This window comes from Zosterops lateralis (assembly GCF_965231275.1).
Source record: "Zosterops lateralis genome assembly, chromosome: 6".
NCBI lineage: Eukaryota > Metazoa > Chordata > Aves > Passeriformes > Zosteropidae > Zosterops > Zosterops lateralis.
Window position 1 is genome coordinate 24,172,412 of NC_139761.1, and position 25,672 is coordinate 24,198,083.

Here is a 25,672-nt window from a genome sequence, read left to right on the forward strand (position 1 = left end):
TATTAGGTGAAACACAGAGGGTCTGTTTTTCCTCCACTGGCTTTGAAAGAGAGAAGATGACGGCAGCCTCTTCCACTCAAAATTGAAAGCACTCTGCCCAAGGGCATTAAGGTGAGAGGTTTTTACTCATTTAATAAAGCTGTAAAGGTTTCTTTTTACCAACATGCAAAATTTGTCAGTAGAATGCTTTGGGGAAGACATTTTGAACACTGTCAGATCAATGGACGTACGATTAATTTTATTTTTAAAACCACTTTATTCTTCATATAGCCCATGACTCCCACTTCAAATAATTTAAGCTTTGGTACATGGTAGCTTGTCTTGTTGCTAAACTAAGTGATAATTTTAATCAATGCACTTCAGTGCTTTTCCTCATGCCTCCTGCAAATCGTATTGTGCACTAATTACCAATGCTGCAGACATGCACTGGGGAGTAAGTAGCATTTGCAATAATCAGCTGCACAGGGAACATCAGAGAAAGGGGAAAACAGCCTTGCAAGCTTTGGAAAAAATTACGTAGATTTCATTAAATGGTACCACCAGCACTGATTCTGGTTCTTGAGTATACTAAACAATATTTTTTCCATATAAAATAGTGTAAGTTCCGTAGCCCAGATTAATATTTCACTATAGGGAGAAGCTGAACAGCTGATCTTCTGTATGTATTTATCTTGAATGAATAGCTTGTTCACATTGTGGGAAAGAAAAGCAAATGTTAAGAAGAAGGAATATAAAGACACTAGAATTAAATCTGGGAATTGATTGTGAGGGACGTAAGGAAAAGATAATGCTGTCATGGCTTGAAACAGTAAAAGCAGAACAGAATTCAATGTTGTTAAGCTGGAGTGGTTAAAAAGTCAAGTAAAAACATTAAACACATCATACTGTGCAGGGGCCCACTATTTCTCATAGCTTCTTCTGAGAAGTGGGGGATAAGTACCGAGATCAGGGAAAGCACAGCATTAGAGAATTCCGCCCCAATAGTGATAAATGCACAGAAGGTGAAGATTCAACTGGAGACTAAAGAGGCAATAGCTTCCCTTGCTATACCACTCAGCATACTCAGCAGTCCGTCATCCAGCAGAAGCTGGGTGGACTCCCCCTTCCCCCATCTACAGTCTTTCTGCACCCTACTAAAAGGCACTCAGAGGTTTGCAGGGAATCTCAATGGAATAAGAATAAGGGAAAAAAATCAAAACCCAATGGAACATGCCCACAGCACCTCAAAATACAGAACTGGCTACAGATCTGGTTGCAAATAAGTATGGGGACACTAGAAGCCTCAGGTGCACCAAATCAGCTTCAAGTCTAATAATACTTATAGCTTGTTACCTGAAGCTTACTAGCATTTGTTTTAAGCTGGTCTGTGGCACAGACACAGTATGTTCTCATCTGTCTGCAAAAGACTGCATGAGTGAACGAACCCCTGGAGGGATGGCAGTAAGAGGCATAACAGGAAAAAGCAAAAACAGAAAGGAAGAGAATGAGCCATATACACCCTGAGAACAGGAGCAAAGATGACTGAAAATTCAGTAGCTATAACACTGTGACACTGACAGATTAAAAACATTTGAAAAAAAGTAGAGCAAAACATTGTGCCGTATCTGAGGAAGTGCAACCCCAATTAATAAAAGCCTCCAGAATTCTTCCTGTTAATCATAGAATCACAGAATGTTTTGGGTTGGAAGAGACCTTAAAGATCATCTAGTTGCAACTTCCCTGCTGTGGGCAGGGGGGCCACCCATGAGATCATGATGCCCAGGGCCCCATCCAGCCTGGCTTGAAAACTTCCTAGGACAGGGCATTCATAAGTTCTCTAGACAACCTGTTTCAGTGCCCCACTACTCTGTGGGTAAAGAATTTCTCCAAATATCTTACTTAAATCTCTCCTCTTTTGACTGTTCCCCTTTATCCTATCACTATCTGCCTGTATAAAAAGTTGTTCTCCCTATTTTTTATAAGCCCTCTTCAAGTACTGAAAGGCTGCAGTGAGGTCTTCCCAGAGCTTCTCAAGGCTGAAAAATCCCAGCTCTCTCAGCCTGTCTGTCCTCACAGGAGTTGTTCTCCAGCCTTCTGATCATCTTCCTGGCCTAGGCTGAATTTGCTGCAACAGTCCCACACTGGATGCAGTACCTCACATAGGGTCTCACAGGGGCAGAGTGGAAAGGTGCAAGAATTTTCCTTAACTTGCTGGCCAGACTTCTTTTGATGCAGTTCAGGATGCTGGTGGCCGTCTGGGCTGCAATCATGTATTTTTTCTTCCCAGGATAAAAACCACAACTTCAATGTCTGTGGGATTTTTTTTTCTTTGTATAATATCAAACATTTTGAATTTCAAACAAGAGGGAATATTCACTATCCAACAGAACTATCTATGCTAAGAGTCATCCCGGCCCTATATGAAACTAACCTGTTTCCACTGGAATAGCAGGACACACTCCCTGTGGTTTAAAAAAACTTGATCTTGCCCCACTACAAATCACACATCTGCAACACTTGCTGCAACAACTATGCATGTAAAAGCATTACTTTAGAACTTCACCTTCATTTTCACTTGACTAACTGCTATTCTCTACTACTGACTTTCAAATTATCTATTTTTTTCCTACCATAATTAGACTAAAAACTTAGCCTGACGGCCACTAACTTTTCAAGCTATGCAAATGAAATTAGTACTATGGCTGAATATTCCTTTTTGAGATGAAAATGATGAGTCGACTACTTTGTCAAAAGATAAACATTCATTCACTCAGCTATTTAACTATTGGAACTTCTACAAAACAGAGTGACTGTGAAAGACTCAGACTGTTCAGTAGTTTACCCTTTACTGAATGATTAAAAGGCATAAATCCTCAAAATGAATAGAAACCAAAATTCAAGGCTTTTATAAGCATGAATATGCAAAGAAAGAAAATTAGTCTGGTGGAAGAAATCTGACCCTATTGTCTGACATTAGTGATAAGTGTTGGTTTAGGCCTTACGCATTTTCAGAATGCCTGTATTTTCCTTTTGCATTCATATTTGAGCTAACATAGATGCAATATACATGATTTACATGAATATGTCAAAAGTATTCATTACTTTTGACTCATTTCCTCACTGTTTTACTTTTCCCACGATCTATAAAAAAATTTTCAGAGTTAATCCTAAGAAAAAGTGCTTTGCCTAATTTTCAATAAAGTAATTCCTGTTTCTGAAAAACAATTACAAAAGGTCAGTACAAAAACATAAGGTCCATAATACACGCTTTCTCCAAAACAACCAACATAAAAAAGTGAAGCTTTATTGTCTTTGGACTTACTACAGATATACTTATGTTAGCAATTATTTAGACCCCTTCAGTGCAGAGTAGTATACTGAGGCCAAGTAAACTGCAACTAAGAGCAAATGGCTATCCCTTCATGATGCACTTTTTCTAGCATTTAAAGAAAACTGAGCAAGCTTCAAGATGATTATTCACTAGGACTCTAAGATCTCAGTAAATCACTTCTGTAGCATGGAAGAATGGCAGTCACAGGAACCTGATAACAAGCAAAGACTGAGCTCAGAGTAGATCAGTTATACAAAGCTAATTCCTTTTATTTCTTTGTGCTTTGCCTAGCCAAAGTACCATGCATTACCTGCCAAAACCCTGGCCGTAACAAAGAGGAAATCACCACAGAGATGCTTTGTACATTGAGTGCCCCAACAATACAGGACCATGGGCTCTGCAGAGAGCATCATGGGTCAGCTCCAAAGAATGGGGACTAGCGACTTGTGTTTGAGTAACTCTTACTCATAAATGTCCGGGATTTAGCTCTGAGATAGGATATCTCCTCTCACTTTAAGATATACAAGACAGATATTCATTGAAATAAGCCTTGGAAAGTACATTTTTATGGAAACTCTCATAGATATGTTTTAAGAGATGCATAAGTGCTGTAATAGTCATTTACACAATAAAGTCATTTACAATGAAGACATTGAGGCTAAGGCACAGAGCGATGAAGTAACTGCATTGAGGTCACTGAGCAAGCTATGTGTCCTGGTTCCAGACAGGATAGGGTTCATTTTTGCTGTAGACGGGAGGGCGCATGGCTAGGACACAGAAGTTACTCTATACCAACTCCCATCATTGCCAATGGCACAGAAAAAGAACTCTCTTCTGGGGAGAAGAGGTTCCTTCTGGGCCAGAAAATGTGGCAGAAGGAGCTGTCTGGTATTGCCTATTACACAGAAGAGGTGGTTGGGGGATTGAGGGTGTGCTTTCTGTGTGAATCATTTCTTTTCTTATTCCCTCTATCATTAGTATTGTTGCTGTTACTGTTCAGTTTCTTATCTCATTGCTGTACCCAGTAAACTGATCTTATCTCAACCCATGATCTTTGATTTTCATGCCTCAAATTGGAGGGCAGAGAGGGAGTGGCACATGGTTTTAATGGAAGAATTAATTGGAGAATACCATTCCTAAACCAAGACAGCTGTAACTGGAGCCCAGTGTGAGGCATGATGGGTTGAGATTTAACAGATCTGCCCAGAGCTGCTTGGAAACAAATTTGATCTAAGTATTTGCTGTATTAGGTCCAGAGCCAGTGGTCACAACGTTGCTCGGGCTGTTCAAATGGGTGTGTATATATAACCGTGTATATATATTGCCATATATGCTCCTCACAATGCTCTTTTTCAGAGCAGGAAGAGGGATCAGGATTCTTTTATTGCTGTACTGTGGGATATCAGCTTATGACATGATGTCAAGGACAATTAAGGTAATTTGGGATGTGTATTCAGTGTTTCTCTCTTATCCTTACTCAGGCACTAGCTCTTTGAGTCCAGTAACAATTATACCCTGTCTGTTGGGGGATACGGGAGAGTTGATTTTCCCCAGCTTTTCAATCCCTTTTCCTTCTTCAGACTTGTTAAAATGGCTTTTGAGCATTTTGAATTTCTGATGGATGTTAAGGAAAGCATATTGCTAAATCTGCCATGTCTCGTCAAGTGCAGTCTACACCATATTTAGAGTCAGGGCAGGGATTTCAAGGGAAGTCATTCAGAGATCTGCCCTGAGGGTGGATGGCCATGAGTGGCATAGAATGTGGGAGAGAATGGGCCAGTTTCTGGGAAAATTCTCTGCTCCAATGATTTGGCAGTTCACCCCTGAACAAATACAAGACCCTGTTTAAAGTGACAGAATTCTGCACTGCAAGGAAAATGCTGCAGCAACTCCAGAGAGGAGCAATTTATTGCAGTATGCTGGGCCCTGGCTACTCTTTACCGGACACAGTTCAATACTAGAGAACACCCTCCAGAGGAGGAGTAGGAAAGCAGACTTACAGGCACCATGGCCTCTCAAATTGCAGCTGAACCAGGGGAAGAACCCATGCCAGGAGCAGTTGCCCCTATACAAAAGAAGAAATCCAAGATCAAATCAGTTCACTTAGTGAGGAATAAAGAGGAAACAGGGCCCACAGAAAAGGAGGAAGAGGAAGGGCCAGAGATAACCACCTGATCCCTATTACCTCAGGAGAGGGTATTTCAAGGGTGCAAGAGAGCATCATTGGGCTTTTGGGACAGCTGCTGCAGAGACAGAAGAAAATAGACTGCTAGATACCTTTCCTGGTCTCTCAGAGGCCTCTGTTCTTTGAGTGTCAGCAGTCCTGAGAGGGCTTGAACTGGAAACCCCAATTGCCATGAGATTTTGGAAATCATGACTAACAGGCCTGAAGGCAAAAATTTTGGATTATCAGGTGGAAAATGTCCTGGTTCCAGCAATGACAGGCTTAATGGCTGGGACACAGACATTATTCTATACCACCACATGTCATGAGGATTCTTTTCTGAGAAGATGGTGCCCTCTGGTCCAGAAAATGTGTTGGAGGGAGCCATCCAGTACTGACCATTACTGGGAGGAAAGGGTGGTCTATTATTGAGTGTGCTCTGGTGTGTGTTTTTCTCCTGAATTGTTTCTTTTCCTGTACCCTCTGTCAGTATTTTTGCTGTTACTGTTTGTTTTCCTTTCTCATTACTGTTCCCAGTAATTTGCTTTTTTCTGAACCTGTGATCTTTACCTTTTGTGGCTCCAGTTGGAGGAGGGGAGGGGGAGCTGCATGTGGTTTTAGTGGGAGCGCTAAATTGGAGAATATCATTCCTAAATCATGACACCATGGCAGAAGGAAAAACTGCACAAGTCAAAGGTGCTGGATCTACACTACATCTTGGAGCCTGTGCTACCTCACTGATGGCCCTCCTTGCTCTTTTCTCCTGCTCAGAGATGTCAAATTCTACTCCTTTCTGTCAGAGACATTTTAGAAACTAATATCTACTGTACTTCAGGAAAAAAATATCATTTACTTATGAATGGCTAATAACCATTACACAATCAAAAAAATTAAGATTAATTTTAAGTAACTAAAATAGAATCCTTTGACACTTCCTTATGATGATAATTTTAATTCACATGACAGGTCAGGTTACATGTATTTGTACAATGGAAGACAGATGTACAATGTACAATATAAACAAACTTCCTGTAATTTCAATATTAGGCAGAATAAAGGAAATTACCTTTTTAAAATTACATTGAGTATCATTCTAATGCAAAGAACTTCCAAACAATTAAAACTGCTTTAGAAGTCAGTCAGGTGAACACAACAATGCAATTCAAATACTTGATCTCTGGCTACAGCTAAGCATTTAAGTTGTTGAAAAAAATTGAACAAAGAGAACAACATAATCTTATTGCAACTTTGTTGAGAAAGTTAGCTGCAAATGCAATAAGAATAACCAGAGCTATATTATTATTATATTACATTATTAATGTTTTTGCTTGCTCTATATCCCATAACACATACATATACAAAAATAGAAGAGGTTGAAAATATTTTGTCTGCTAAAATATGGACAAAACTCAGAATTCTAAGGGTTTGGGGTTTTTTTTATTCTTTAAAGGAATCTAAAGAGAACAGTGAATTCTGTTTTAGCAATGTAAGTTGGGGACATTGGTGTTATTTTGAATGCTTCTGTATTTACCTGTACTTGTGTGGAACCCTGGCAGCACCCTTCATAAAGAAATAAATTGAGAAGGAGATTAGGAACAGTTGGGAATTATTCTGGCAAAGGCAATTTTTTACAATTCTCCAAGGATTCTGATTATTTTAGTAATGATGTTCCCTCGCCTTTCTCTCTCGCTAAGTCTTTTGTCCTCCTCTTCTGCATCTAAACAGCAATTGTGTACAAACTGTTGAATATTTAAAATAGAAAAATGCTACTTGGTCTTTAAAATATGTGGCCAATCATTATTTTGGTATTCACTGCAGTTAATCGTGATGCATTTATTAATGTGTAAATATCAGACACTTCCTTTGGCATTCCACTCTCCGTTTGCAATTCATTAACATATTGTTATTTTAAAATATTAGTCTCTGAGAAGGCACCAGATTTTCACTGGATTGGTCTCACAGTTGAAAAAGCATTTTTATATTCTGAATGCATCAAAACAGCAGAATGTCTAGGCAGACATTAAGTGGGATTCACTGAAACACAATGTCAGTTCTAATGGATGGATGATTGTGTTTGGTCTTTTGAAACTTTGAAGTATAGGTAAGTCTTGATCACACAAATTAATAAATCCTAAAGCTGGAGTTAACAATAACCATTACACCCAAATTCTGCAGCTTAGCCCAGCCAATTTTTCAAAAGGTCAGGTTGTGAACTGGAGAAGATCAGGGAGGTCCACCGCATAGCTTTGTTGCCAGGCATCTCTCGTCTGGATTGTTGCAGGCATTTATTAGTATTCGTCAGCAGACTCAACAAAGCAAACAAGAAATTCAAGCACGAATAATAAAATGAAATGCTGCTATATAACCCTTTGTCATTCAGCAAATATGGGACTTTTTAGCTACATTGTTCCTAAACCTGGGTTACTACTTTAATTTTTCTCCACAGTGCTGACTGAATGAGTATGCATGTGTGTTAAATGCAGAGCTCCCTTAACAACTGCAGGACTGCCATTTAATCTGTTGGTAGATGGACCATTTCCTGTGGGAACTCTAGCTATGATTTCCAGATCCACCAAATAAATCTCAGATTAAGATTCCAAATGAAACCTGCCTTTGGCAGATAAAAAATGTCAAGATGGATATAAACAGTAAAATTATAAATTATCTAGGTGTTGCACGATGACTTGATGTGCGTTTTTTGTTTACACTTTCCCTGATATCACAACTATACAAGGCATTCATCAAATGTCACACTTTCATAATACTGGAGGCATCATTAAAACTGTTTGGCTAAGGACCTTGAAGTGTTTAAGCAGTAGCTCAAAAGTATATTTGTGCAAAGTAGAAGAATAAATTTACATATCAGCAGCAGCTCATAAGGGATGGGTAAATATTCTGTTTATCTCTCATTGTAATTCAGGTTAGTTTAAATACAGGGTTTCAGGATATCATTACAGCCTATATGGAGTCATTACATAATTTCCAAACATAGTGTCTGCTGGAGTTTTACTAAGCATGCTGTGTTTATATTTTCTAAACCAACCAAAAACAAAGTAAACCCTCCCATCCCATTTGTCTTTTGCTATTGTCATATCAGACAATTGCTTTTCACATATAACCCCTTCCATTATCTAAATCTTAATGATCCAGAACTCCCTTTTATCTAGGCAGGGTCATGTTTCCCAATGCCCATTAATTATATCAAAAATTCTCTTATCCAAATGTACTCAACCTCCCCTACCACACACAAACAATTAAGGCTTTGCTGAATTAAGAGTTCTAAACAAAATCCCAGGAAACTACAGCCTTAGAAGTTAAAAAAAAAATAAAAAATTCAGTTTTAAGTGTCCGACACAAAAGATCACTCTGCATAAAGTAGCCATACGACAGCTTGTCCCCTCACCCTTTACTCCAGCAGTGTTCTACTAAAGATGCAGGTGAACTCAGAAATAAGTTGGCAATGCACTCCCTGAAGAACCTTTTTATAATAATTTTTAAATATTTTTGCTCTGAACTTAAGCCTCATTCTAGCTGTTATAAAAATAGAAGTAATGAAGGTTTCTAAAGAAGAAAATAACCAAATTCCTCTTGTACCTGTGCAAAGTCTTCTAAAGCTCCTTCTGAAGCACTACTTAGAAATTACTGTGGTAGTAAGTGCTGTTCTCTCTGAAGTACATTTCAAGACATTCTGAAGTTAGGTGCACTCACACTTTACACACTTAAGATGCAAAGTGCAATACTTCAAGGTGTGCATTCTCCCTATCCTTAGTGCTTGCAGCCCTCAGTGCAGGAAAGACCCTACATGTTTTGAGCATAACATAAAGGGTCCAACAAAATCATATTCACAACACTTCGATGAGTCAGGCAAATTCTGGATATCTAGTTGTGCTTCTGAGGAGGAGTCTTTCTGCACGCAGACTGGCTAAAAATGTGCAGTATTCTACCACTTGAAGTGTACAAGGAAAGAAATGGAATGGAAAAAGAAGAGATGAGAATTTATATCCATGAAGGGATGATTATATTTACAGGAAAGACCAAGTGGTATTGGATGTTTTCTCAGTCATCATTAGCTCATTCGTATTTTCTAAGTTATGTCATACTACTCCTTCTTCTTCCATGGAAGAGGTTTTCTTCATCTTCCATGCTTAGTGTTGCTTAGCTATTACTAGCCACTTTTCCTAGGTTTTACTCATGAAAGTTGATCCTCTCAGCCTCCTTTTAGCCTTTTACATCATTCAGAGAAACCTGCAACTACATTTGCCACTTTGCAAGGGGATGTCTGACAGCACACAGTGAGTTTGACACTGAAAGCACAGCACGCATTGAAGACACTGATCAGCCGAGTCATGGGTGTATAGGATGCTGCCTCTCTGCTTATCATGTAGATTTTTCTTCATACAAATCACCCCTGCAATATCCAGGCCTTCTTTCTTTCCCAAGTAAACAGCACTTTGTTGCTAAAGATGGTAGGAGAGTGAGGACAGACTCACAGTATCTCCTGTTAAGGCATGTAAAAGAAGAGACTTCACTACGACAAGTATGCTTAATTCTGCCTCTGCTACAGCCTTGAAAGAGGGGCTTTAGATTTACTTCAGTGTTTACAGCTGCAGTGGGTATATTCTGGAGAAATGGGCACCTTTAGCATTAGCTGCTTTTTTACCCAACTAGAGCATTAGATGAAAAACCTTTTCATTGCCGTATTACTCTCAAGGCTTTCTTTACCCATTAATGTTTGTGTGTGCTAAACTCATACAATAGAAATTCCAGACAAAAATGTCCTTGTAATTACTATTGCAAAAAAAAAAATCCACAAAAAAGTACATTAAAACCATTACATAACTAGAAGAGTTTTCTACTTCTAATAAGATAATCAAAGTTGCACAAAAGTTGTTTTACTCAACCTTTGCATATGACTACACTTCCTGAATTACCATGCATGTAGAACACCCCAAAAACCTATAGGTCACCACCAGAAAAAAGACCTCCATTACAAATTCCCCTGCACAAGCTGATTCTGCAGTTCTGTTCCAATCTACATTATCATGTCTCTTTAAAGCTAGTCTTCTCTGAACTAGTTCTCAGACACACAATTTTAAAGTATATTTTCAAGCTGCAAGCACTCTTTTGAAGTTACATGGAAAGTGTCTGTATGGATCATAACTAAAGTTGCCATCAAATTCTGAGAAATGAAATTGTTTCACTGACGTTTCAATATATGCTTCAAGTAATGGCTTGAAAAACATAATAACCACTTTTTAAGAAAGCAAACAACTTTGCCATTAAAAATAATCAATCTATTAACTTGGCTTAGGAATTTGCAAATAAAAATTATACAATACTTTTAATTCTGGAGTCGGCAAAACTCTAATTTTGTTGGCAAAACAGACCAAGCAGTACTTAAAATTCTAAGACTTCTCCTAATCTCTGCCCTGTCCATAAAGCATGGATGCTCATAAATATGACATAAGCAAAAACATTACAGTAGTTAAAGACTATATAATACAGAAGTATAGCTGGAGCTATTGTGTAAACATTGAATAAACATGGTACATGAGTCAAATGAGATACAAGTTTAACTCAAGCATTTGCACACTCACCACTTTCCTATCCTGTTAACACTTCTGGAAAACTGCCATATCAAGTCCTAAATGTATATATAAGAAGAGGAACCACCCAATTTCAGCTTCCCTGAAATATTTTCACAGTATTAATGTTTTCATCACACATGGAAACCCTACTGAAGTAACAACTCTACTCCAACGCAATGTGCTTCCCCACACCCACCATCACTGCGATGCAAAGACGTGCACCTATTTGCCAATATAAGTTTATTTTTGTAATTGAATACTATTCTAGGCTTTCTAGCTTGGATCCTGAATATTTTTCATTTCTAAGTGGCACAGTCCTCCCTGGTTTGCTGCCAATGTTCCTGGTACATTCTCTCAAGTATCCTTAAAGGGAAATGAAAAAAGGCATTAACCTTGTATTAAAAACAAGAGAAAGAGTACATTTAAACTAGATACAAACACAAAATAACAAGCCTTGCACACAAACTATTCTTTAACTCTTCCTAAGAGAACAGAACAGTGGCAGTCTTCAAGCCACACAGGGCTACTATACTCCAAACAACTCGGAAAGTTAAAAAGAAAATCTCCCCTATCAAACACTTCAGATACACGCCTCTTAAACACTACCTTTCTTTCAAGTATTTTATTTTATAACATCTATTAACAGGTTACACATTATCCCACATAACTGCCATAAACCTATGACTTCTCTGTCTGTTTTTTCAAAATTTTAAAATTGTCATTGTTGAATTTTCATCTAGTCAGATAAATCTCAGATTTGCATTACCATCCTTATTTGTTGACAAATAATGTAATCTCCAGTATTTCAGTATGTCATTCAAAAAAATTTGAATAAATCATTATAGGGTTTTTCTAAACCCAGATTTTAAACTTCCAAGTTACAAGAAAGGAACATCTAAATACAGTATGGTACCAAACGCACAAAGGAAAGATACAAAGGTGACAGAGCAAACAGGTCACACAATAGTACACTCCTCAACACACAAATTTACACAGAAAATGAAAAGTTGCTGTGATTAAGTAATACAATGAAAAAATGCACCAGAATATCTACCAAGGACACATATTGAACATTATGCTGTTGAAACTGACCTATTATCTTTATGATAATGAATGCAATTTAGCTGTTGATACCCATATTCTAAGAAAAAAAAAATTCCTCATCCACACCATTGTGATGATAGATTTACCCATAATCCCTTTTTCTAACTTTCCCAGGAGCAAAGGCACAACAAATTACATGACTTATTAATGATTATGCTAAAGAAAAGTGTATAAACTTTTGTTTATATTACAACCTTCATTGGATACATGAATCCATAAGTGTTAGCTTGGAAGAAACAGCTGTCTAAACAGCACAAAATATTGACTTAATGCATCAGAAAAATAATACACAATGAAACTCGTGTAACTACTCAGTTTTAAAAGTATCTCTGAGCAGCAGCAGAACATAATTTCTTGCAACTAGAAGAAACTATTTCACAGAGAATCAGTTTCATTTGCCTACTTTGGAAAAGTTAACCTTTTGAACCATTCTTAGGGTATGCTGACCCCTAAAGGTCTAAAAATACTAAACCTGATTAAGCCATTACACATTTAAATTGTCAGAATAGAATTCTCCACTAACTTACACCACCATGACTATTTTTGTTTACAGAGTATATGATTCAAAAACTTTTGAACTTCACTCCATAACAGCTCAAAATTCCACAAATTAAAAGGGGTTTACAAGTTATTTATTTTACAGAATAATATAGGTAAAAATTCCTTTACATATGAAAGAAAAGCATCATCTACAAAACAAAGCATTTCTTCTTTCTTCTAAAAAGATTCTCCATGAGAAACTTGACATTTAGTATCTTTTCAGAGAGAATACATAGTATAAAACTCAAGAAAAAGGAAATGTACAAGAAACTATGAGGCTCTGATACAGAGGGAAATTTTCATGCTGACACACCTTTTTCATTTTGGATTTTTTAACCTACGCAGTCACTTACTAGCAAAAATCTTCCCTAAAGTGAGGGTCTCTTTTTTATGTCTTTCCCTTTCTTCCTTCTACATGTCACAATCTAATCACAACCCACTTCTGAAAATTCTCTTCTACAAAGTCAGTCAGTCATGTAATGTACTCTCAAATTCAGTGGGGTTTTTTTTCCTCAGGTTTCTGTCATGAAACATAGAAGAATGTATGCCAGAACAATCGTGTCTGGTCAACCAACTAAAAATACAAAAAATACTTGCACCCTGATGAAGATGAAAACTCCATCAACTGGGGAAGCTCCAAGTTAACCAAGGTCACCTTTACCTCCAAGCCTTACCTTACTGTCTAATTTCAGCTGAGCTACTAATGAGAAACTCATTAATATTAGTAGATGGCTTAATCATACCCAAGTCAGGAATGAATAGCCAAGAAAATTACTTAAAGACAGACTTTCAGATTTATTGTTAACAATAAAAAAAAGGGTTGGAAAGTAAAGTGCAATGTACAGACTAAGAATCAAAACAACAGTTCTGAAAGTTATACAAAAACACTTTCAATAATCCAGAAAATACAGGTGAAGCTTTATATTCATGTAGCTGCTCTCCTGTTACTCCAAGTACTTTTAAGGGGCAGTATGTGGTTGTGGCTTTTTTTTCTTTTCTTCCAAAGTCAGTCATATATCAGCAAGAACAAACACACTCCAGTCACTGCCTAGCACTGGTAAAACACCTGAGGTTCCTTATTAATATCTTTAAAGTCCCTACCTTTTGACGAGTTCTCCATTTGTTCTTCTGAACTTGTTTGATCTGGCACTGAGTCCAGTTTTTGCTTGAAGGTTTCAGAGCTAAAATAAAACAAACTAGATAAATAAACTTGAAACAATATAATACACCTATACTTTGCCTTCATTTGACAGAAAATTTACAAAACAAATGATTTTAAATATTTATAGCAGCACAATGAAGTCTGCATACTTTAACAGTCAGCAAAAAATTATATTTCTCAGTAAAATATTTTTTCTTCACTCATCTAATTTTTATAATTGTTTGGTTCAGCTTTCTGTTGCATGTGACCCCTTTTGTTGAAATATTTATTAATTTGTTTTTTTTTTCTTCAAGAGTCTGGTCTTGTATACATACATTACTGAGCACAGTCCAAATCACACCAAGCAGTCCTGCTACAGACAACAAGACTGCTCACTTTGCCAGTTATTACAGATGGTGGCATGTGCTTCACTTTCCAACATTCTTTCTCTTGCTTTAACTTCCTAGATAAAGTACAGGTAAAGTAGCCCTCCAACTCTGAATTTGCAGGTCTTTCTAAACATCTAAATAATGCATCCTAATATTTGCATGCATATTGCTTTAGATTATAGTTAATTACACAGTTGCAATATTTCATATAATCAGAGATGTTCAAGAAGTAACCCACAATAAGATCTACAGTAAAATGTTATGCCTACCAGGCATCATTTTGGGTAAAATATATGCTCTCTTATGCATTAAAAACTCAATTACACTCTGCATCACAAGGAAATCTAAATAAGTTTGTAATCTTGGTAGCATAGTAAGCTTTCCACAACTTGTATTACTTGCTCAGGCACCTTTTTAAAAAACTACTGTACACAGGACAATTTTTATCCTTAATTACGCTGTTGTGCTTATTTTGTATATTTTCCCTGCTACATTTTTTTTACATTTATTAAAAAGATACATGTGCCTTGGAGATACAGTGGCTTGATTACGAAAACACTCAGAGAATTGTCATTGTGCTGAAAAATGTAAGAGATTAAAAAAAAATTAGGTAGATACTTTACACTTCAAGTAAATTATACCAAGACACATCCTAAATAATAAAGTAGCAGAAGAAATTATTTTCCCATACAACACCAAGAAAGCTGATGATTTTATTTTTATATTTAAAATTATAAAAAAATAAATTGTATAAACACCTAAGATTCAACTCTAACACATATACTAAATATTCAAGAAATACATATTTAGGTCATATTTGTTGTTAACTATAAATCTTCACAATAAAAAATTGCATAGGATTTGATGTGTTTAGGTCTTAACAAAAAATAAAAACGTTCACCTCATATCACAGAACACTGAGTGCCTTAAAAGAATCCCTCAAATGAAGCTGTACACTTCTTCAATTCTGTGTAACTGTGTTGATTTGAAGTTGGCAATCTTTTCCTAAGTTCCTCATTTACTTTTGGATTAGCTGAAAATATAGAGGGTTATTAATATCAAGAAATAGGTTTCTGTCAATGAAGCCATTTCCCTACATATTACACAAAAAGGTTCATAATAATTGCAGTATTTTAATAAGATACTCATATAGCAAGACATGAAGAAAATATGGTATTTAATAACCTCTGGAGTATTTTAAAACATGTCTTAGGGCCTTAATGTGTCTAGTAATATACTATTTAAAACCATAATTTTATCCCTCCACAATATACAGTCATTCTTCCTCGCCATTTACCCAGCTAATGAATGCCAGCAATTAGTAAAATGTAATCCCATTGCACAATCATTTTAATGCTTTTAGCACTCAGAAAAGTAAACACCAAATTAATACTGCTCAAGCCATATCAGATCCTAGCTGGAAGCAAGCAATTATAGTTCAGCTCCTCAGGTGTAATTAAACGATTGGAATGATTTAGTTCCATAAATGCAAGTTAATTCATAAGCAAGCAACAAATATACTGGGAGTAATTACAAGAAACATTGACAGTCTAAGCAGGGCATGTGCCTTTCTGTACCTGATATAGGAAAATGCTGCCCTCTCCCGGAAATAATAGACTATGGCACAGCAAAAAATTATGACTGAAGTCAAGAGACTCATTTTATAGACTTTGTCTTCATAGGTGAAATAGGTTCTATTAACTAATAGAAATTTTCTGGTATAAACATAAAGAAAAAAAAATTGTTATCAGATTAAGGTCACCTATTGATCAAAGTAAAACATAAAGATTTTTGGGGCTCCCTAGGGTATGCCAATTAATTTCCCCATAATTCAAAAAGAAATGTTAGGATATGGAACAACAAAATATTCCACGGACTAAGTATTTAAGCTGGTTTCTCTGAACACAAAGGCTGCAATAGGTAGCTGACTTGTGCGTAACAGTTACTTGTCATTCAAGATGTACCTTTACAGAAGGTACCTTGAACATAAGGCATTTTTAGAACCAGAACTTATTGAATCATCATTATTCGGTGAGTGTTAAAAGTCACCATTTCAAAAACAATCACAAGTGGCCATTAAGGTTTTCACACAAAGAATCATCAGAAAAATCGAATACAATTATTCTAAATCCTTACTTTCATCTGAAGACAATCTGTTAATAATCAATCTGTGTAATAATGAGAGGAAATTAAAGCTGCAGATTAAAATAAAGTGTTCTGGCAGACTGAGAAAAAAACCTAAAAATACAAAATGAAACTGTAACCTTAATGCTAGAGGTAATTTTAAATTTAATTTCCTTATTCACTATTTATCCAGTGTAAAGCTACTAGGACATCATGAAAGTAAACAAAAATAAAAAAGGAAATGCCTCTGTCAGTTGAATATAAAATGCAGCAGTCACAAAAAATTAAAAGTCAAGTACAATTATGAAAGAACTCTCAGACCTAACTGTTTTGCCATCCACAGAAATCAGAAATGCTTCCAAATGCTGCATATAGAGGTATGGGAGAAAAGTCACATACTGTGGTCAGTATATATCTGTTTTCTACACAGAGAAACTGTAGGGTGGCTCGATTCAGAAGCACCTGATCAATGTAAAAGCCTTAAAAAATTGTCCTTTACCAACAGCACTTTGACATAAAAGTATTTATTTGTTCCAGATCTTGGTGTATTTCAAAACAAACCCAAGTTGTACACAAATACCTTTGGTGTTACTTTACTTACTGTGGAAAAAAAAGAAAAAAAATATTTTAAGAAGTTGTATTATTAAAAGTTTAAAATGTACTGCACATTTGCTTTGCCCTTTGATGTCACAGTCCTATTTTTCTATTCAAATCTTGTACACTGTAAGTTAATTGCTTTTGGAAACTACTTATTATTCATGTAAAAATTAATGTGCCAATGTGTTTAAATCCTTTTAAATGACCATTCATGCATCTTTCTTCTTTAAGTACCAATGAAATCTGTCAAAGATATCAATGCAAGATGGTCTTAGATAAAGTTCTAATATAGATTTTTTTCTGCTAACATAAGATTTTCATTTTCATCAACTTTACTTAAATTCCATTAATTTTTTAAGCTGCTTTTAATAAATTCACAAGTAAAAAATTTTAGGCTCCATAGTCTGTCATTTGTGTTCCAGCTGACTTTATGAATATTAATAACAGTGTTATCCTGATTAAATAGGCTTCATATAAAATCCCTGTGAATCCTATAGCTCAGACATCTCATTTTTCCAACTCTTTATGAATTTGGATTCAGACATTAAACTGGAGAAAACCTTTAAAAACAGATTCAATGGTACACTGGTGTACCCTTAAGCAAAAAATTAGCTGTTCTAACAATTCAAATAATTAAAATTGATAGGACCACATATTGAGATTTCAGGCTTTCTGTACACATGCAACATATTTTAACTCTAATGAAAACATCAACACTTCACAGACAAGGGATTAAGAATCTATTATAAAATAATAATACCTGTCCTAATGCTTACCTTAAACAAACAGATGATATAACCTTAAATCTTCATATATGGAGTGCTGATTTAAAGACATATTTTCAATGAGAAAGAAATTAGTGGATGCTTAATTACATAAGCATACAAATGAAATACATGAACATTCTAGTTTACCTCAGGAGCCCAGTGAAAAACACTATTAACTATTAAATGGTTCAACTTCAGGAAAACCAACATTTTCTTAAGAATGTCAAATTGAAACACACAGGAAATACTAATATTATCCTATGAGACACATGCAGTCCCAGTTTCGAACTCTTAACTTCTTTCCATGCTTATGTGTTTGAATTATTTATGTCTATGACAGACAAAAATGGAAAATTAAGCTGACCACACTGCCTTCTCTTTTTTATATAGTGCTAACTGGAATGACTGTTTCCTCATCCATTCAGGAAAATATTCTGCAAAAACACCATTAAAATACTTTGCCTTTCAGTATCTTGGAATATGAATGGATTTTAGGAGAAAAAAAAAATCTAAACAAATAACTGCTTATTCAAAAGGATGGCATACCAATCCTGGTTCTAATTATTCATCAACACAAACACTTCATAGGAATTAAATAAAAACAAGAGGTATATAAAAGTAACATATCTGCACGTGCTTTACTTGTGCAGTTCCAAATGGCTTTTATTACAGCTGTAGTAGGATTTCCTCCCTCTGAGGCAAAAAAGCCAACCTCTTGAGTGTCTGCAGAATAACTGTTATACAAAGGAGCACCCCGCGGTAACTCCAACCCCACAAGAGCACCACAGCAAACACTAATGCCAATGCTTTCTCTCCCTGGGCAGGACTGGGAAGTCCATCTTCTAAGCTGGAGTTCAGTTACTGAGTCCCCACCTCAGGAATAGAAAGACTGTTGGGGCCACTCTATACGGAAACCCAATGAACGCAAACCCTCATTCCTTGGTCTTGCCTTGAAAGAAATTGAAGTCAACCACTGAATCACGGCCTTAGCTGCTGTGACAGGATGCAAACGTTTGCTGCTGTTGATTGAATTCACCCATTCTTCACAAAAAATCCTCCAGTCTTAGAAGAGTTTTTCCATACAGAGTGCTATCCCACCTGTCCCACCTCTGGTGGAACAAGAGAGACCAGTTCCCACTACTCCTTGGAACAGCACTAAGCTAGTTTTTGTCCCTCCCTTAAAGATGCAATTAACATTAGTCATTGACAGTGTAGGGATGAAATACCATACAAAGAGGGAAATAGAGAATGAATTTTAGCATTATTCCCATAACATTAATTAGATTGGCAGGATCTTCTAAAATATCCTGAAACGTTTTGCCTCGGGGCACGCTACACTAAAAAACTTTACTTAAGAGGGTACTCTACATAAAAAACCAGTTACCTTCTCAAAGCATTTCCCCAGGGAACAAACGGACAGTTTTCTTAGCATAGGTGGATGTCACATTTTGATTCAATGTTACACTTCTCTGAAAAGAGTCCCATTTCCTCCCTATCTCAAGAAACTTTATGGCATTATCAGAAATCCAAGGCAATTCAAAGTAAGTTAAAACTAGTTTCGGACAGTTATAAAAACACTAGTCAAAGGAAAACAGAGATAGCCGATTCAAGTATTTTGCAAGCGGAGTAATACTCATCTGCTAGATACTTAAAAGCTGTGAAATGAAACATATTTTGACTACAGAGATATTTATTTTATTGTATTGTATTGTATTACTTTCACATACTTTTAAATACAAGTAGTTCATGCAAAATATTCTGTTTCTTTTAAAAAGAATATAAAATATAGACAAGTGGATTAACCTTGTAAGTGGGTGAATGCAGCATGAGTATTATTTCAAATTTATAAACTCTGACATTGCTAAAAAGACTTCTAGATTTTGGTTAAAAAAAGTAACTTCATTATCTGGAAGCTGGATAAAAACATTTTCCCAGAGCGCAGAAGTGAAGCAGTAATCCCTGGGTTTTCTTCCCAGCTGATTCTTGGCCCAAAAGGAGATAAGATGTATGCAATTGGTTTCAACTAACCTGCATAAATAAGAAAAGACATGAAGAAACAGGGCTTAGATAATTTTGCTTTGTTGCTGCAGCAGTTTCTTCATATTCTCCTTACAAAATTTGCATTTGGTGCTTTTAATGATGGCATACTGTAAGCCAAAGAGCACTTATTGTCTTTGTCATGCTTTTGACAAAGGCATGAGAGAAGGCATAAAAATGCATAAAACTAATTGGTTTATAATTGGTCTCACCTATTCCTAAATTAAACTTAGTTGGATAAAAGATAGGTACTTTTCTCTTTATTTTTTCTCCCTAACTTGAACTAAGTATCTTCAAGGCTCAGTTCTCTCTCTGTGCATCAGGAAATGTTTATGTGCTTATTAGCTCACCAACAACCTCCTATCTCTTCTGCCCTCTGATATATTCTCATTTTCACATTAACAATCTTCACTTGTATTTTATTTACTAAACAATCTTCAGCCTGCTCTGTTGTCTTCTTTCCCAGTTTTTAGCTGTCCTTTATCCTCCAATTCTTTTCTTTTTACTTAGTTTTGTCTTCTCTTTGACAATACATGCCTTTTCCTTTGCCCCGGCCACCATTTCTTCGAAATGTAAAGAAAACTGCAGAGAATCTTGTCAATGGCTGCCTCTCCTTTTTTCGCAGCTTTTCTCATCTTGCTGTGCATTCTGTGAAGCAGCTTTTTTTCTGTGACACTCTAACTAACATGATTTTCATTCTAATAATGAAACTATGACATGCTCCGATCTGGTGTGAAAAGCCACATCATTTAGTCATTCCTCAGTTTTGTTTGTAAACTCTTCACTGGCCTTAAAACTCAGTATTATGTATCACATTATATACTGTTATAGACAGCCAGATCTCCATTTCTAAACATTTTACAACCAGACTGTAATTTCTGTTGCCTTTACAGATAGGAACAAATATGTGCATTTTAACCTAGCTGTTGTCTTATCTGGAGCCAACAGAATGTTTTAGTAGAATCAGCACTATATACTGGTAAGGACTACCTGTGTATTATGCTCTGTTGACAGGATAATAGTCAGCAGACAAAGGGAAGTCATTAAACCCACGTCTCTGGCACATCTGAAGTGCTGCATCTGGGTTTGATCTGCTCATGGATATCCTGAACTAAGTCCAGCAGGTGATTCAAGATGATTAGGGGTCTGCGGGGCATGAGTTACGACGAGTTTGCAAGTTTAGTTAGTTGGTTTTAAGGAGAAAAGGCTAAACAGGGATTTTATTGTGTTTTAGCTGCCTTATGAGCAAATACAGAGAAGGCAGGCAGGTCTGAGAGAGACAAACTGTAACACAGAAAACTCAAGAGTTACGGGTAAGAGAAAATTTTTCACAGTGAGGAAAGTCACTGGAACTAGTTAACTACTTAGAAAGGTTACAGAATCTCTATAGCTGGATATGGGCAAAACTCATTTGGATATATCAACCCAATCTAACTTTGGAGATTGCCCCATTCTGAACTGGATCAATGCAATTCCTGCCTACCTATTTTGTTATTCTAAGGATTGCAACAAAACAAACCCACCAGAACTAGAATTCCTGCAACAGAAAAAAATACTAGGTTGCTTTCTGCTTTACAGGGTAGGCCAATAGAGCCTCTGACCATCCAACAACCAATCAGCAGAAAGACACAACCAAAGACCACCCATATGGCAGACGGGCTAAACGCCAACAGGGAGGAAATTGAAACAGCAGCACATGCGCAGCATTTTGAGCCCTACTGGTCTTGAGCACCCAATTTTTTTCAGCTTACTACATGACTGGATGATTTGGCATTAGGCCAAATGCCAAATATTGATTTGCATATCACCCTTCAATAAACCAAAAATGGACCACTGATACAGTTATTTTACCTGTCTTTCTGAAAGCTCTGGCCCCAAGCTCCACAAAATCCATCCTTCCCCCAACCTTGTAAAAATGTCACTGTGACTAAAGAGCTCCAGAGCTAACTATGGAAATGATTCAAAAAACATGAGTCTACAGTGCTTACGTTTGCAAAATTTATTGTATAGTATATTCAATATACTGAAATTCCCAAATCCTCAAATAATAATTTCTTTTATCACAGAACTAAGTTACTAGACCAGATTTTACCATAAAAGCAAAAATGAAATCACAAAACATTACATGCACATAAAAATGTGAAGTAGTAAGTCAGTGCCAAATTCAAAAACCACTAATACAAGTAACAGCATTAAGCAGAAACTATGTCTTCTGCCAAAAACATTCCAATTGTTTGGCAGCCTTCACAGAAAGAAATAAGACTGAACATGGACTCAATGAAGAAAAGGAGGCAAAACAACACACTGAAGTAGAGAAACTTGATTCATCCAGCCAACTCACATTTCTCAAGGTACCTTCAAATAGCACCATTTTTCCTGACAGCAAATGCAATAAAAATAAAAAGCATAAAGGCTACAAACAGTGTGGATATTGGAGCCTGACCAAAAACTATCATGAGCACTGAACATGCAGAGGCCTGTCAGAAATGTGCCAACCTTTCAAGATTCAGTCCTGTACATGGGGACTGAGAGGGGCCTGTTAGTTTCCTGCAGCAAAATACAGCCACACCAGTTATGTATCAGGCTGTTTTAAACAGCATGAAAACACAAATCTGCCTCCACTGCTGTCATAAAGCAACGTATTCAGGGCACTGGTTCTACCCAAATTATGCAACTACTCCAATTCTACTGTGTACGCTTCAGCTGCTGAAAGGAATCTCATCATCTGAAATTTTACAGACTAAAAAGCTGAGAGAAATAAAATAACACCAACTCCACATTAGCTTTATTTGTTCTTTACAAGGAAATTAACTATCATTTTCTTAGATAAGTACCTGAAGAGAAAGCTATCCTTCAACTACAAGCATAATTGCTCCGTTAAGCATGCTTGCGCAGCAGTGAAAGCACTGGAACAGAGAGTGTTGCTCAGGTGTGAACACACACGTTTTGATTCAATAACCGTACAGTCTTGCCTGAACTTCTGAATTTATTTTTTTTTTTCTAAATTTAGCAGCTGGATCCTGTACATAGTGCCTTCATTGACTATGAGTAGTAATTTCACCCTTGTAAGCAAGAAGTGGAAGTTACAGAGAAATGGCACACTTCTGGATGTGTCCAAAGAAGTGCAATGAAGCTGGGAAAGGGTCTAGAGCACAAGTCTTATGAGGAGCTGCTAAGGGAGCTGCGATGCTTAGTCTGGAGAAAAGGAGGCTGAGAGAAGACCTTACTGGTCTCCCCAATGCCTGAAAGGAGGTTGTAGTGAGGCAGGGGCTGATCTCTTTTTCCAACTAACAAGCAATAGGTCAAGAGGAAATGATCTCAGATTACATGAGAGAAGGTATAGATTGGCTATTAGGCAAAATTTCCTCACAGAAAGGTTTAGCAAGCTTTGGAACAGGGTGCTCAGGGAAGTTGTGCAGTCACCATCCCTGAATGGATTTAAAAGATGTCTAGATGAGGTACTAGGGAATATGGTCTAGTGGTGGTCTTGGCAGTTCTGCATTAATGGTTGGACTTAATGATCTTAAATGTCTTTTCTAACCTAAATTATCCAATGATTTTATGTTTGCTACACTCCAACAACAACACTTTTCAGCACTTACGCATTGACTGTGTGCTTTACAACATGCTTAACATGCATGATATATAGCATGCCTTAGGTGCAGTTGCTTATTTAGGTAGGATTACTAGTTTAATGATTTTGGAAAATTAATCCAGATGTTTCCCTGAAATTTATTGCAATATCAAAGAAATCAGAAAACCAGTACAATTCAAAATAACAAGATACTTATTCAGAAATTATCTTGGACTCCCAGAGAAGAATAAGATTCTGAGGTGGACCAAAACTCAATGAGAAGCACAGACACCTCAGTGAAATAATTCTGTTGAGAATGTCCAGAATTTAAATGTAAGCTAAAGACTGAAGAGGCTAAACCTGCAAACATTCAATATCATAGCAACTGTTGCACAGTTTCCTGATGTTGCACCAACAAAGAAAGGTACAAGATTAAAGGGAGTCACCACAGACTGTGAATCAGTGCCAGCCAGGCAGCTGAAAATCACAGAAAAACAAGTAAACAACAACGAAAAGAAAAAAAATACAAGAAAAAAGGCATTAGCTGAAGTTAGATCATCAGTCACAAACCAGATCTTTCTGACAGTGGATCAATTTCCCTGTCAAACTTGCAGCAAGCAATGCAAAACATATTCATGTATGAGGCTACCAATCAAACTGCTTCGATTTTTTTATGTCAGGGAAAACAACATATTTATCCTTTAACTTGTTTGGAAAAAATCCAAAACGTTCTCTCAGCTGAAACTTACAAAAAATAAGTCAACTTCACTCAGTAGGCAGGAAATTCCTGCTGTGAAAAAAATCCCCCCAAAAAAACTGTCTAAAATGTTAAAAGTTACAAACAATGGAAAACTGAATTACAAAAGGTCTTCCAAAGCAAGGTGCAGATCAATTTTAAACACAAGCAGAAATGTCAGAACACACATAATGAAAACTCTTGTCATTTCTGCTCCTTTTCAGCCAATGAAATAGTCCAGCTTTTTTCTTTCTTTTTTTTTTCTTTTTTTTTAACTTAGTATTTGAATACATGGATCATTCTCATTCTTCAATCATTTGATTATTTATGATATGCAACACACAGAATGAAGAAGCTGGACAAGTATGTTTTTTAGAAAGCCCAAGTTTGTTCACTGGGTTTTGAAGAAAGTTCATTTTAAACCCTTAGTAAGCACATTATTCAGCCAAACCCATTAAAGTAATTTACAGTGGAGAAGTCCTAAAGAATTCCTCTGAGAATATAAACTACAAAGAGTTTCATGTAAGTTTTGGGTTACACAATTGACAAAAAAACTTCTTAGGGGTTCTGAGACTTAAAATCAGATTCTTTCCACACAGACAAATGGAGGAAAAAATCATAGAAAAATTCAAGACCTAGGATTATCTAGCTGTTTTCAGCAAAATTATTCTCTTTGAGGGTTTTTTTTTTTGTTGTTGTTTTGTTGTGGGTTTTGTTTGTTTGTTTGTTTGTTTTGTAAAAGGCAACAGATGGATGTTTTATTCTTTCTTGCTAGTTCATCCTATATTTCAATACCTTGCATTACTTATTCCTTGATTCTTCAAAATACATTCATGTTTTCATTGCCAAAACACTAGAGCTGAGACAGCAGCTGAATATTGGCCCCAGACCAGTTATTCCTGGGTGGAGCAAAGGAGTTCTAAATCCACTTACTAGATGAAGAAAGAAAAACCCTTCCTTATACTTCTGAAACCCAGGCTTATTTTGATGGCTGCTTTCTCTTGCACATAATTGTGCTGAATATTTTGAGGCTTGTCAGAAGTTGTGGTTATTATGTATTTCACTGCTTGGCATCACTAAAAGATAAAAAAAAAAAATCAAGACTTCATAGCTACAGAAGCGTAAATAAGATACAAGATTTAAAAAAGGGAAAATCTGGACATCAGTTCAAATACTCAGAATAATTCTGAAGACATTCCCGGACATTGTGAAGTTGCAAGACTTGCAGGCTTCACAGTTTTATCTCCCCATTCATGCTGAAGGAGCACCTGACAAAGGTATGTGTACTAGTAGGGCATCTGTGTCTAATCATAACACTAAGAAAACTCCTAAATAACTACCTATTTCACAGTCCAACTAGGAGGAAAGAAAAAAGTCTTCTGAACTATTTCCTAAAATTCATTATAAATGAAAGCAACTTTTTTTAGTGTTGTGTTTTCATACTCCTTACTGTGAAAGGCCAATCTTAACACGTTCAGACTTAAATGTAAAGAAAAAAAAAAAAGGCATAACTTTTCTGGTATCTTATGACCCTTTCACACTGCTTTCAATGGTCTTCAACATTTGTCTTTTAACTTCTTCCAGACTTTAAAACCATGATA

The 25,672-nt window shown here is 36.4% G+C and overlaps 1 protein-coding gene across 7 annotated transcripts in view; it reads right to left on the reverse strand.

Annotated features, from left to right (window-relative positions):
* MIPOL1 (mirror-image polydactyly 1) overlaps positions 1 to 25,672 on the reverse strand; it is a 184,181-nt gene that overhangs the window by 141,041 nt on the left and 17,468 nt on the right. For 3 of the 7 annotated variants that reach the window (XM_083863212.1, XM_083863213.1, XM_083863215.1), the window contains 3 exons: positions 17,734 to 17,779; positions 15,138 to 15,269; positions 13,808 to 13,887 (listed from right to left, as the gene is read on the reverse strand). In XM_083863212.1, coding sequence (XP_083719338.1) covers positions 13,808 to 13,887; positions 15,138 to 15,142 — 85 coding nt within the window. In that variant the 5' untranslated portion in view covers positions 15,143 to 15,269; positions 17,734 to 17,779. Of the gene's footprint in view, positions 1 to 13,807; positions 13,888 to 15,137; positions 15,270 to 15,813; positions 15,910 to 17,733; positions 17,780 to 25,672 lie in introns of those variants that run through there. The other 4 variants (XM_083863214.1, XM_083863216.1, XM_083863217.1 and 1 more) reach the window with 3 other exon arrangements.